Source organism: Molothrus ater, chromosome 1 (genome assembly GCF_012460135.2).
Source record: "Molothrus ater isolate BHLD 08-10-18 breed brown headed cowbird chromosome 1, BPBGC_Mater_1.1, whole genome shotgun sequence".
Classification (NCBI taxonomy): domain Eukaryota; kingdom Metazoa; phylum Chordata; class Aves; order Passeriformes; family Icteridae; genus Molothrus; species Molothrus ater.
In genome coordinates this window covers 143,998,156-144,011,252 of record NC_050478.2, presented here as the reverse complement: position 1 = coordinate 144,011,252, position 13,097 = coordinate 143,998,156, and the positions used below count along the sequence as shown (strand labels likewise).

General features: G+C 34.6%; 1 protein-coding gene across 6 annotated transcripts in view; it reads left to right on the top strand.

Moving 5' to 3' along the window:
• Nucleotides 1–13,097, top strand: part of ASAP1 (ArfGAP with SH3 domain, ankyrin repeat and PH domain 1) — a 123,030-nt gene that overhangs the window by 60,681 nt on the left and 49,252 nt on the right. For all 6 annotated transcript variants that reach the window (XM_036379018.2, XM_036379016.2, XM_054517434.1 and 3 more), the window contains 7 exons: nt 3,003–3,148; nt 6,609–6,683; nt 7,024–7,073; nt 7,406–7,535; nt 8,291–8,376; nt 9,100–9,175; nt 10,016–10,102. In XM_036379018.2, the coding sequence (XP_036234911.1) occupies nt 3,003–3,148; nt 6,609–6,683; nt 7,024–7,073; nt 7,406–7,535; nt 8,291–8,376; nt 9,100–9,175; nt 10,016–10,102 (650 nt within the window). The remainder of the gene's footprint in view (nt 1–3,002; nt 3,149–6,608; nt 6,684–7,023; nt 7,074–7,405; nt 7,536–8,290; nt 8,377–9,099; nt 9,176–10,015; nt 10,103–13,097) is intronic.

Sequence of the window (13,097 nt, the reverse complement as noted above, 5' to 3'; positions counted from 1 at the left end):
CTCCTCCCTGAGCTGCTTGGGTCTGCATCTCCAGAGGCATTCCTGTTATTTCCTCTTCACATTTCCTCAAAATACATGTTAGAGCTCAGACATAGGGGATGCCACAGCATTATTGTGCACTGGGAGCTGGGAGGGTTTTCTCAAACCAGAGGGAAATTCTGAACGTTGCCCAGGGTTGAAGGTGTGGGTGATGAGGAGATGCACAGCTTCCAGTTCAGAAAGTGCCACTGCTGTGTGCAGGCCAGTGTGCTGCTGTGCTCCACATCTGCCACACTCTGGTGCCATTCTCAGCAGAGGCTCAGGTGCTGCTGGCCTTGCCAGCTCCTACTGAGGAGGGGATGAGTGAGACCCCTTTGAAGGGAGCTGTGTTTGTCAGTGGGAGCAGAGCCCTTGCTCAGTTTTCCATGATTCTGACGCGCCTCAGGGAGCTGCTGAAGGAGCAGGATGTCTGCCAGGGGAAGCTGTTCTATTTTCATCCCAGTGCTGAACATTGCTTACAAGATTGGAAAGACATGATTCAGTTCTGGAGGACAAATCTTATTCCCTGTATGTACTGCTGTCAGTGATCCTGTCTCACTCTTAAGGTTATTGAAGTCTTGTATGAGGACTTGTATCTAAGAAAGTAAATATTGTCATGCCTATTAGAGCTTTCTGTATGCAAAGGAAGTTCTATTAGGACGTTAGGAAGTAATTTCTGAGTGCATGAGGCACCTAGAGTAAGATTAAAGAATGCTCTTTGCTCTAAGCATGCCAGGTTTCACATTCCATATTTTAGTGTAGGCTACATTGCAGATTTAATTTTTCAGCTGTGTGCATTTATGGTTGAGTAGGGAATTGCCTTACCTCTTTAATAGAAAATATTTAATCTCCTTTTGCAAGATTTACACTGATACTTATGTAGAAATTGAAAATTTCTTATTCTTACAGAATACTTGCATTTTGTGTGACAATTACAGAAGTAAATATAGGAGTATTCCTTTTACTTCACCATCAAAACTTCATTTCTAGATTTAAGTGATTTGTAGTTTGGGATTCTTGAGAATTTCCTCTATATTGTTCTAGGACAATGATCTGCTCTGCTTCCTCTTTCTCACTGGGAATTTCTTTGCCTTTCTACAGATAGAGGAAACAAACTTCTTCAGCTCTTTTTCACTCTCTTTGTGAAATAACTTTTTTAAATGCTCTATGAAACAACGCAGTGCTTAAAATCAAAATGCTGGGAAATACTGTGGTGGAAAAAGTGCTGCACAAGCAAGGACAGGGATTCCATGACCTAGCAGGGCTGTTTCTGACCTTGCATTATCCTTCCTTTTGCTTCAGCACAGCTGGATATGCTATGCTTGAGCTTTACTCAGTTAGAAGTTGAGCTAAAGCTCCTTCATAGATAAAGTCCTCTGTGTGTATTTGTGCAAAAGCTTTTACATCAAACCAAAATGCATATTTTATTGTTATGTAGTAGTTTCCTTGAGTTCAGTGCTAAGCTATTTGATTAAAACTGTATGCTTTTGGAACAATTTTCTTAAAAACACAGGGCTTGAATTTCAACTCTATATTAAATATTAATATATTTAACATTAACATATGTTAACATTAACATATGATTAAATATTTGGCCTCTTGAAAACCTCGGTATTAATGTCTGATTTTTAGAGTGTGACTGGTGTGATGTGGGAGCTTTGGGGCTTGGTATTGGTAAATAAGGATTGTCCTTTTTTAACAGGTTTTGACATTTTTTTGTTGGAGCTTTGGTGCACTGTTTGAGTATCTGCAATACCTTAGAAGAGTTAATTGTTTAACCCTTTATCAGCTGTTAATGCCCAAATAGATTTGTGCATTGTGAGACGTTATTTATGAGACATTATTAATGAGGAATTGTTTGAAACTTACATCTTTTTTTTTCCTTTTCTTCTGAGTCATAACTTGCAATTCAGATGCTCTTAGGCAATATCATAAATTTAAAAAAAAAAAAAACCAACAAAAAAAAAACCCAAAAAACTTGGAGATTTTGGGGGGAAAAAAACCATGGTGCTTCCTGGCTGTTCTCTTTCCCTTCTTCCTTTTCATTGCACAGAACTTGTGCTGTAGCTCTGTGGTTTTGTGTTTGTAGTTTGCAGAAAAAAAGCCCACATAGTAAGCCTAGGCAATTCATTAGAGTGAAATATTGATTTAATTAATACTGGTAATATCCTCTAAGAGAGATAAAGGTGATAAAGCCTTTCCCAAAGGGCTGTAGGGGTAAATTTTCTTTTTAAAGATAGAAGTAACAAAAATTATGCAAACACATGCCAGAAAAGAAACCAAATAGAAACAGGAAGGACATTTCAGATACAACAGTTTCTAATTCATTCTTGAGTCAAGGATTTTTCTCACTTTCACTGGCTTCAACTGCATTGTCTTGGTTCTGACCTCTCTGTATGTGCAGTTTGCTATTAAATAGACTGGAATGAGTCTTTGGCTGTGTACCAATACACATTCTGTTATCTGGGATAGCTCAGTGTACAAAGCAGGCAAAAAGGGAGCCTTTGTAAGATGCTTCTTCTTCTGAACTTACAGTCAGATTCAGACTTGGCCTTCTTACATTTAAATCTGATACTTTTGCCTTTTTTATCTGATACTTTTGTTCTTTTTTGAAATGTCCAACATTTCAAAAGAAAAGTTCATGTATGCATGAAAGTTCCTGTAGTGGGCAGCTAAAGATTCCAATGTTGTTTACAAAACAATCTTATATTGTTTCACTGATGTATTATTGATCTTATTACTCTGTCAATAGCTACAGAGTTTTCTTCATCTCTGTATTACAAATTTCAGCCTGCTGATTTAAAAAGCATATATATACCTATTGCTAAGTAGTTCTTTTTAATCTTAAAATTCTTTTAATTTTCAGTAAATGTATTGACTTGTGGCTTTTCTCAAAGTACTGTTTATTAGTTTGTTGTTAAGTTGCAGTAAGCTTAAAATTATAATTGGCTACAAAAAAATTGACTTTTGATTTTTCTTTGCAGATCACGTTCAAAATGAAGAAAACTATGCACAAGTACTAGATAAATTCGGAAGTAATTTTTTAAGTCGGGATAATCCAGATCTTGGCACAGCTTTTGTAAAATTTTCCACACTTACTAAAGAATTATCAACACTGTTGAAGAACCTGGTGAGGAGTTTTGAACTTTCTTAGCTCTTGTTTCAAAATAAAGTATAATACAAGAACTGCATGCATGATCATGATGACTAAGGATAATTTTTAAGATGTTTTCAGTTTTTTTCCAAAACAAAACCTAGAGTTTCTTCAGAGAGGATCTCTAAAGGGTGTTATGACCCACTCTGTGTTTGACTGTTAATTGGCAGTTAAGAAGGTAAATATAAATGTTGAGACATCCCTTGAGTCATCATTCACAAGTGATTGATGGTGATCTATACCTCATGGAGCTAAATTTTAAATTCTCCTTTAACTTGAAGTCTTTCTTGTTAAAAATACAGTATCATTAGTCATGGCTGTTTTATTTTACCACAAAAGAAGAAACATTCACTTTTTGGAAAAAAACTAACAATTTGAGCTTGTTTAAATGATGTTAACAGTCCACTCTCCCTTTAACACATAAAGCATCCATGCCAGGTTTTTGAAGGTGCTTTAAAGGTTTGCCTCAGTTAAAGTTTGCCTTAGGCCTTTTATTTCTGAAAGTTCCATAATAAAATTACAGTCATAGCAAATATCTTTGAACACTGAAAGTAATGAAGCCACATTTCTTGTGAAATCTTTTTTCATGGGCTTTGTAAATGGAACTGTAACTGTTATATTCAGAAAGTCATAGCTTCAGTTTTATATTTTTCTTATAGTTGGGTGAATTTCCAAGCATTTTTGGTGTGTGAAGTACAAGTGATGTTACAGATTTGTCTTCCTATAGTCCCCAGCACTGCCATAACTGCTGTAGGTCACACCAAAGGTCATTGTAGCAAAGTTCCCTGGCTGTGACAGTTGCCCAAAACTGAGTCTTGTGCTTTCCTCTGTAGAGACTTCTGTCATTCTGGATTAATTTGACTTTAATTTAAGTTTAGCACACAATTAAAAGTAAGCATTATAAAATGTGAATTCAAGTGCAGTGTAAGGACAGTTTGGGACTAAAACTCAAGTTTTTTGGAAGCTTTCTGGACTTTGCCATTCCTAGCAGAGCATCCACAGAAATTTTTTAACCTATTTCAACTAGCAAAGGTGTCAGGGTTTATTTATTTATTTTAAATAGTGCTGTTCAAGTGGAAAAAACACTTTTAATTTAGGAAGCCACACTTACTCAAAGCAACATTATACTATTTCAGCTAGATTATAAGCATTATCTACCCAAATTCTTGTTAACAGGATTCAAAATAGGGTATTCACTAATTTACTTCATTTAGCAATCTCAAATAGACAACAAACTTATTTTACAATTGCCTCAGCATTATAAAACCATTTATTTTTCTCATTTTTTCTCCCTGAGATAGAAAATAATGCTTTGTTGTTCTTAAGCATCATTCTGTTTAATAAGATTACACTGAAAGGAAAAAAGATGTTTATATCAAATAGAAGTTGAGGTCCACTGAAGAAGCAGTTGAGAGAAGGATTCTGTTATGTCACTGCTAAAGCCCCAAAGTAGGTGCTGAGCCTTACGTTGATAAAATTAATTGGAAAAATGGCAAGAGTTATTGAGATGAATGGCAGGATAATAGGTTTAGGGATTTTTTCTTTTTTACCTAGAACAGATTGTTGATGCCTTATTTAATAAAGGTACAATAAAATAATGAATGGTCTTCAAATACATAAAGATGAATAAGGACTGGAGCTACACAGTAGACAAAGAAAAAATGCTTCACAAATTTGATCCTTTTTGTTCCATCTTTCAACTTCAATTATGATTCATTTAATTTTGATAGGAATTGTGATATTTTTGATATTTCATGACAAGGAGGGTACAAAATAACTTACTTTCTTCTTTGTCTATTATGGAGTGACTATTTTAGAGTGATATTCACTTACTATGAAGTAAAACCAGCGACTTTTTTACATACACAATCTTTGGAAAGCATAATTTTGAAATGATTGCTCAGCATACAAGGGCAAGAATAACAAACCACGTCCATTAATCATTTTAACAAGGCTAACTAAGTTGCTGTGCAGTTTTTACTACTAACTGTTGATGTAATCATTAAATATAATGTCTGAAACTTAAAATTGATGAATATAATTGTTAAGTTGTTGAATCATTGTTATTAAGATTATTCTATAAGAAGGACACATAATGACCCTTCAGTAAGATTTTATAAAGGTAAAACATTGGGATTGGCCATTGCCAACCCTGGTCTCTGTTTTCAGCAAACTCTGAGTGTCCCACCAGAACCAGTTTCTCTGATTTTTACTTCTACCTCCTTGGCCATTTCAGGTTTCATTCTTTATGCAGTAATTCATTACAATAGTGCATTTAAAAGGTGTATAAAGACCTGTGTTATGAAAATGAGTGTGTCAAGATCTTTACATTGATCTAGATAAGGTTTTGGCAGAACATTTGTAGCAGTTGCAGATTATTTCTTTTGAAAATTTGCATGATTCTTGCCTTTTTCCAAGTGTTTAAAGCCTGTTTTTCTCTACCTCTCTTTCCTGTAAATGTCCTCAGCTAATCTTTGCAGGCAAATTATCTTTTGTTCACAACCCTCACTGAATTCTTATATGGGTTTCCATGTGTTAAGGGTTTTTTTTCCCTTTATTTTGTTCTATATGTGAGACTGTTTTGCTTTATCAGATTGTTTCCAGTTCATTTGGGCTACTGTTTTATCAAGTCTTGAATGATGTAATAAATGATTGCAAATCCTTACTGTATTGGAGTAATACACTGCTATTTAGCTTTGGGTTTTTTGGTTTTTTTTCTATAGCTGACATACTCACTGGCTACTGTTCAGTCATTTCAAGACTGAAATTAATGGTTTGACTTGATTATCTTTAATGGATACACCTGGAAAAATGAAAAAAAGGCTACAGTGTCTTTAGAATATATGAGGAGTTTGAGTGGAACACTAGATCTGGAGAACCTGTTTCAGTGGTTGTTTTGATATTCTTGTCCATAACCAAACAGGCATCAACTCAGTAGGGTGAAATTTAAACTCATGAGAGTTTAAGGAGATGTCATATATACTCAAAGGACAAGGAAAGGAGCAGTGTTCCCAAAAAGGGGGGAATATTCAGAGAGCTGGTGCCCCTGTTGGCTCCTTCTGTTCATGCTTGAATTTACACGTGCTTTGTGTGTTCCCTGCCTGTGGCACAGCAGGTCCTTCTTACTCAGGAGGCAGTGGCCAAATTTGTACCCAAATCTTTGCTTCAAGAGGATGAATATTGCCTTGAAGTGCTTTCAGAACTTTGCTTACATACTGTTTGTAAAATTCTGGTCACCTTGTTTAAGTAAACATTAATTATAATGTTTCTATGGCTCATGCAAGTAAATATTTATGAATTCTTCCCAGACTTGAATTTACTATGAATTTAGATATGTGAGGTGATTGCAACTTGATTAGTGAAGTTCCTAGAATTGTTGGCAATAGTTTGATAAGATCATAATAAATCCTTTTGAATGTAATGTTTTTCTTTTTAGCTCCAGGGTTTAAGCCACAATGTTATTTTCACTTTGGATTCTCTCTTAAAAGGAGACTTAAAAGGTGTTAAAGGGGTAAGTGTTGCAAACTAAATTTTTGTTTCATGTTCATCTGTCTAGTGACTGTTTTTCTTTCACTCATGAGAGTATTTCTTACGTTGGCATTTATTAATAATCTGTATTTAGTACAAGGAACAAAATTGGTATGACTGCAATGAAATCATGAAAATTTCATTGTAAATTGCTGTATTAGCATGCACAGGAAAACAATACTTTACAAGATTCAAACCCAATATTTTTTCCAACTGCTTTGTGAAAAGTTTTGAAGAAAAGAGTATTTTTTTTGCTATTTATTACTTAATAACTACAAAGAAAAAGTTTAAAAATGTTCTAAGACAATTTTCTGTTTCCTAAGGACCTCAAAAAGCCTTTTGACAAAGCCTGGAAAGATTATGAAACCAAATTGTAAGTATTTGTCTCTCACTTGGCTTTGTTTATTGTGGTGTTGGGATTTTTTAAATGAATTATTATTAGCAGTATTATTAATATGGTTATTGTTATTATTAAGATATATTTTTCCCCCCACGTAACACACAATCTAGAGAATACAGTTAAAAGAAGGGCAGTTTCATGGCTCAATAGCTTCTTGAGATTTAAAATATACAGGATTTGGTAGAGGAGCTAATCTTCAGAATGTCTTCTTTGATACTTCTTAATTATTACTTTTTCCCTAAATAATGCCAGAGCACATTTTAGCAGAAGGAATTGTCTAAAATGCTTTCTAATTAAAATTTCAGTACCAAGATTGAAAAGGAGAAGAGAGAGCATGCGAAGCAGCACGGGATGATAAGAACAGAGATAACGGGGGCTGAGATTGCCGAGGAGATGGAGAAGGAGAGGAGGCTCTTTCAGCTGCAGATGTGTGAAGTAAGAAACAAAGTTCAATTTTTAATTGCAACACCAGAACTTATTATTAACAGACTTTATGGGTCTTTCTTGAGGGTGGTGAAATCTTTAGTCATTTAATGGGGGTGGAGGGAGGAAATTATTTTCATGTGACACAGTACAGCAATATAAAGATAATTATTTTAGCAACTCTTGTACAAAGCTAGGCTTCTTTTTGTTTTATTCCTTTTCTTTGTTTTTAGATTATTGTGGGAAGGTTCTTGGGCTAAAAATACACTGTGGAAATATTTCTTATTTTATCAGATTTATGGTTTAGCAATATTTTGATATCTTTCTTGCAATATGCTTTCTGAAGCCTTCAAAAATTTCTAATAAAGTGATAAATGTTAGTGATACATTTAGTTCCATGAAGCTGATTTTTTATATTAATAGTTCTTTTTATTACATTTTAGTGGAGAACACAGTGTTTGTAGTGCCAGAATATTTCAGTAATGACTACAGTAGCATTAAAAAAGGGAAATCTTTAGACAATTCCAAAGGATGAAAATTTTTTCTTCAATTTGCTTTAAGTTTTGGGGTGTTTAAATTTTATGGAGTGGCCAGATAAATTGTTACCTGTTTTAAGGTTAGTTTAGCAGTGGTGCACTGGTGTTTTATGGCTCAGCACCCAAGTTAAACACGGAGTTTAATTCATTGAGCAAATGATGTTTTATTGTTTGAAAACTGTTGAAGTTTTTGATACATGATTGTCAACATGTTGTCCATTTTCTATACAGTATCTTATTAAGGTTAATGAAATCAAGACAAAAAAGGGTGTGGACCTTCTGCAGAACCTTATTAAATATTACCATGCACAATGCAAGTAAGTGCTGCCATGCTTTAAGCCTTAGTTACTATTTTCTTTTTTTGCACAAGATTTTGTTTCCCTTTGTTTGAGTGTATCAGGGCTTTTTTCATGACTGTGTTGTGCCAGGTGTCTGAATCTTCCTCTTCTGAGGCTGTGGACTTCCAGGAGAGAGTGTGTGAGTGAGTTTGGGGGGCAGGGCAGTGTTGGAGAAGGAGGCCCAAGGAAAACCTTGCATCTTGCATGCAAAAGATAATTTTATTTCCTGAGGCATAGATCTGGAATGCATTTTTATAAATATCTTGTTTATTCTAATTAATAGTTTTTAGTCTTTGTGTAAATTTATAAACCACTGTGAAAGCCAATAATTTCTTTGGATTTCCTTGAGGTGAAACTGGTGAGGTACAACCATGTCATTATTAGAACCACAAAGACAAACACACCGGAACTTAAGTTAAATACAGAAAAAAGATTTTAGAAGTTACTGTAGGAGAAACACATTGGCTGTATTCTCTCTAATTTGATACTTGTTAAAGTCACAGTGGTGTATCTCCACTGTTGAAAAATACTCTAAACTACTAGGAAGGTTTTTTTTAATTGGGGTTTTTACTTTTTAAATTATTTTGTTCAGTTTTGAACATGGAAAAGCTGGATATGTTTTATTGGTTTTGCTATTTTTCTACACAAGGCAATGTACTTTGTGTTGTGAACTCCATAAATCAAAGGTATTTTTCATTCCAGTTTCTTCCAAGATGGCTTGAAAACAGCTGATAAACTTAAACAATATATTGAAAAGTTGGCTGCTGACTTATATAATGTAAGTTTACTTACAAGTAACTTTATATCTGAAAATGAAAATATTTTGTTTATATAAGTACATAGATTTTAAATAGAACTACAAGGATGTATATTTAATTTGCATCTTATAATTGAAAAGTGTGTTACTTGAAACTGAACATAGCTAGATGAAGAAAAGACCTCTTGACTGTTAAACTTCATATGCAATTTTTAGAGCTATTAGGAAAAGTAGCTTTCATTCTACTATTAATTCAATCATACATTAAGATAAAACTACTTTTAAGTATGAATATTGGAATCAACTTATATTATTAACATTATTTTAGTACCATTTTCACTTTTTAAAACCAAACTACTTAATGATAGCACCAGGATTTTATAAATTAATTAATTGTGATGTTTATTGAAGAAAAGTAATAACATGGAATCAAAGATCACTTGTCACCCAAGTGTTTTTGTATTCCATAATCAGAATTACAGTAATCCCATTTGCTATTGTAATTTGTCGCTAAATTAAACTGCATTTTCATTCCTTAAGTAATTTGTCAAATTTATTTGAGTTATTTAATATTTCAGAGGATAATTTAGTTGCATTAGCTATAGTAAGCCATGGCAATATAACAGAATAAACAGTGCATGTCAAGTTATACATTCATTTTAATTTGTTTTTCAAGCAGTAAATGCATAGAAGGTGAAGATATAAGAATGGACTGGTACATGAAAATAAACTCAACTATTACAAAAACACTAAATAATTGAGCTAGTTGTTCAGGACATCTAAAATGGTATATTAAAATGCATAAAACATTAAAATTAAAGTTGCATCCAGCGAGCATATAATGGCAATCTCTTTCTGTAGATAAAGCAGACACAAGATGAAGAAAAGAAGCAACTTACAGCTCTTAGAGATTTGATAAAATCTTCTCTGCAGCTTGATCAGAAGGAGGTAAATAATTTAGACATGTTATTCTTGGAGATAATGTAAATTTGTGAATTTTATATTCAGAAATTGGTGTAATTAATGTTAAACTTGTGTAGTTATTGGTTCAAAAGAGTTGGACTTTCAACATCATGGCAAAACTAATATTTACAATGCTCAACTACATATCAACAAACCATTTTTTTACATTCATTTTCTGTTTCCATTTTATGTACAGAGAGAAGTTATTCTCTTTTTTAAGAGAATAACTTTCTAAAAGTACTGTAAGAAGAGTTGTAATGGGTCAGATAAATGCTTCATCTACCCCAGCATCCTGTCCTTGACAATGATAAGGAATGATTGTGCAGGGGAAAAAAATTAAAAGAAGGATGCATACTCCCATCTTTTTTCTGCTATCCTCCAGCCAGTTTGTGTTCAGGATTTTCCTGACCCAGGTGATCCCAAGGCAGAATGAGAACCAGAGGTTTGCACTTTGGAGTTCAGCTGCTAACTCACATGGGGTTTGGGCTGTTGTTCTCCTCTCCAAACTCCTTTTGCTAATAGGAGATGGTAAGGAAGAAAATTTGTTTGCTATTCAGAGATCAGGGACTGAGACAGGGTGGTTAAAAAGTAAAATTCATCATCAAATGCCCTGGTATCTGGTATCCACTGCAGAAGTGGAGGGAAGCACATGTGGTGTCCATTGCAGATGTTCTGGAATACTTCTTAAACTAGGAGAGAACATAATAACACGCATCACAACTTTTACCTGAGATAATACTCTGAATTTTCAAAATCATAGTCCCTGAGAGAAATTCCTTGGTGACAGTGATTATTGGGAGGGTCAGTGTAGCTTTCCTTCAGGAAAAATTTGCTTACCCTGTGTTCAGTTTTCTTGTAGGTGTAAAAGGCATTCATATTTACCAGATGTCTGTTATGAAATATGAATTACAACAAAACATTAGACAGATGCCATTGTTCTGAATATATATGATCATCCAAATATATGATCCACAGTATTGCTAATATCATGTATACATAAAAACATAATTTACAACCAGGTGACTGAGTCAGCCAAGTTTCTGATGCCACTTTATTGTGGATGTTGAGAGTAAAATGCAGGGCAATAAACACTGATGCTTCCCCAGAATTCCTTCCCATTAGTAGCTTGGCTGGCTTGGAAGTCTTTGAATTTGTGCAGTTGCTTTTTGAAGAAGTGGAAATCATCAGTTTATGCTACAGCTGAGCCTTTCCCACCATGGCTGCATGTCTGTGGAAAAAATCTTTCTGCTTTTATTTGTTTTGAATTTTTCGATCTGCTTACCCTATTCAGGATCTGAGTGTATGTGTGAATTTATGATATCCTTGCTAGATACTTTTTTGTTCTTTTTTTTTCCCATATAAAACCTTACATTGACTTGCTTTTTTGGCCAGAGGAGGTGTGTTTTTGATCATCTGTAAAGCTATAACCATATCATCCTCTTTCTGAATCTTCATGGTGAGCTCACAGTACCTTATTCTTCCCCTCTGCATCACTTGGCATTTTCTTATGCTGATCTTCACCTGTTATTTGTTGTCAAGCTACTCAGAATTTTTGAGTTCCTGAGAAATTCTTCAGTGGACCTTTCTTGGGTATTCTGAATAATTTAATAGCATCTAACAAAATTTGACGGTTTACTGTTCACCTTTTTCCATATTGTTTGTGTTAGACACAGTATGTGCTGGCACAGCTTTCTGTGAAACTCATTTGTCTGTTTCATGCTTTTAACCTGTTACGTCACTTGAGGACTTTTCCTCCTCTCCGGTAGCAATGTAATTCTTTGCCTTTCATAAGGAAGAAAGAATAAGTGCCCATTGAAAATCCAGGTTCACTGCATCAGTCATCGTTTACTTGCTGATTCTTCCAGGAAATTTTTGTACACAACCTCTCTGTTCAAAAGCTGCCCTGATTTTCCAGTGTATGTAATAATAAATATATCCTTCAAAGTAGTTTTCATTAATCTTCCTTCTGTGCTGTGAAGCTAAAAAATATATCTTTAATTTCCTGGAATTCTTTTGAAACTTTTGAAAAACAGGACAAGTAGTAGGTGCAATTTTCATGGGCTGTCACATAATTCTATAGATAGCCCATTGTGATCATGGCCACTGTGTGTAGATGTGTGGCTTGAAGTTAGTAAATTAACTAATGTAGAATCCCAGTTAATAAGGAATAAAGGACAAGTAATTCCTTACAGTGGTGTTTTTTTTTCTTTTGAATGTTTGCTTACATATGCTTACATAACATATGTTTACATCATACAGCAGACAAACCTTGGCCAGGAGGCTGTTCCTCTTCCTGCATCTCTAATCCCACCATTCTGAAGGACCACACAGCCTTACAATGCATTCTACATGTTTTTTAGAATTTCTTTTGTGGCACAAATGCTGACAGGAGTACCACAGAGCACCTTTGAATAGATCCCAATTTACTGTAAAAGCTGCCAGCTCTTTCTAGTGCTCATTTTTCCCTTAGCTGATATGTTGCAGTCTTTCCTGAGTCTCAGTGTGGTATTTTTTTCCCTTCCATCTCCAACGTGCACATGGACTTACCAGATCTCTTCCATAACACTTACAGAGCTTTCCATACAGGCATTACATTTGTCATCTCCCTATCATCTAAATCACTCTGAACATAATTCCTGCTCATTCTTCATCAGGAATTGATTCCCAACACACAGAGCAGCAAGACTTGCTCTCCTCTCATGTATCTTTTCTTCCACAAGCTGATTATTTGGGAAGCAAAGGAAAACATCTCCTCTCCTGGATGCTGCATATGTTGTTGAGTTCATGCTTCTTGACAATCAGCCAGTTCTTGGAAATAAAGTAGGATAAATGTGTGGATGTTCTTCAGCAATGTATTGTGCATTCATGGCTGCATATAGTACAGTCCATACAAGTCAAGTTTCAAAATTGCTCACAGATTATTCTGAGGCAGAGTAACAAGTGAAATATAATGTTTGGATTTTTGGTTACCTATTTCCTG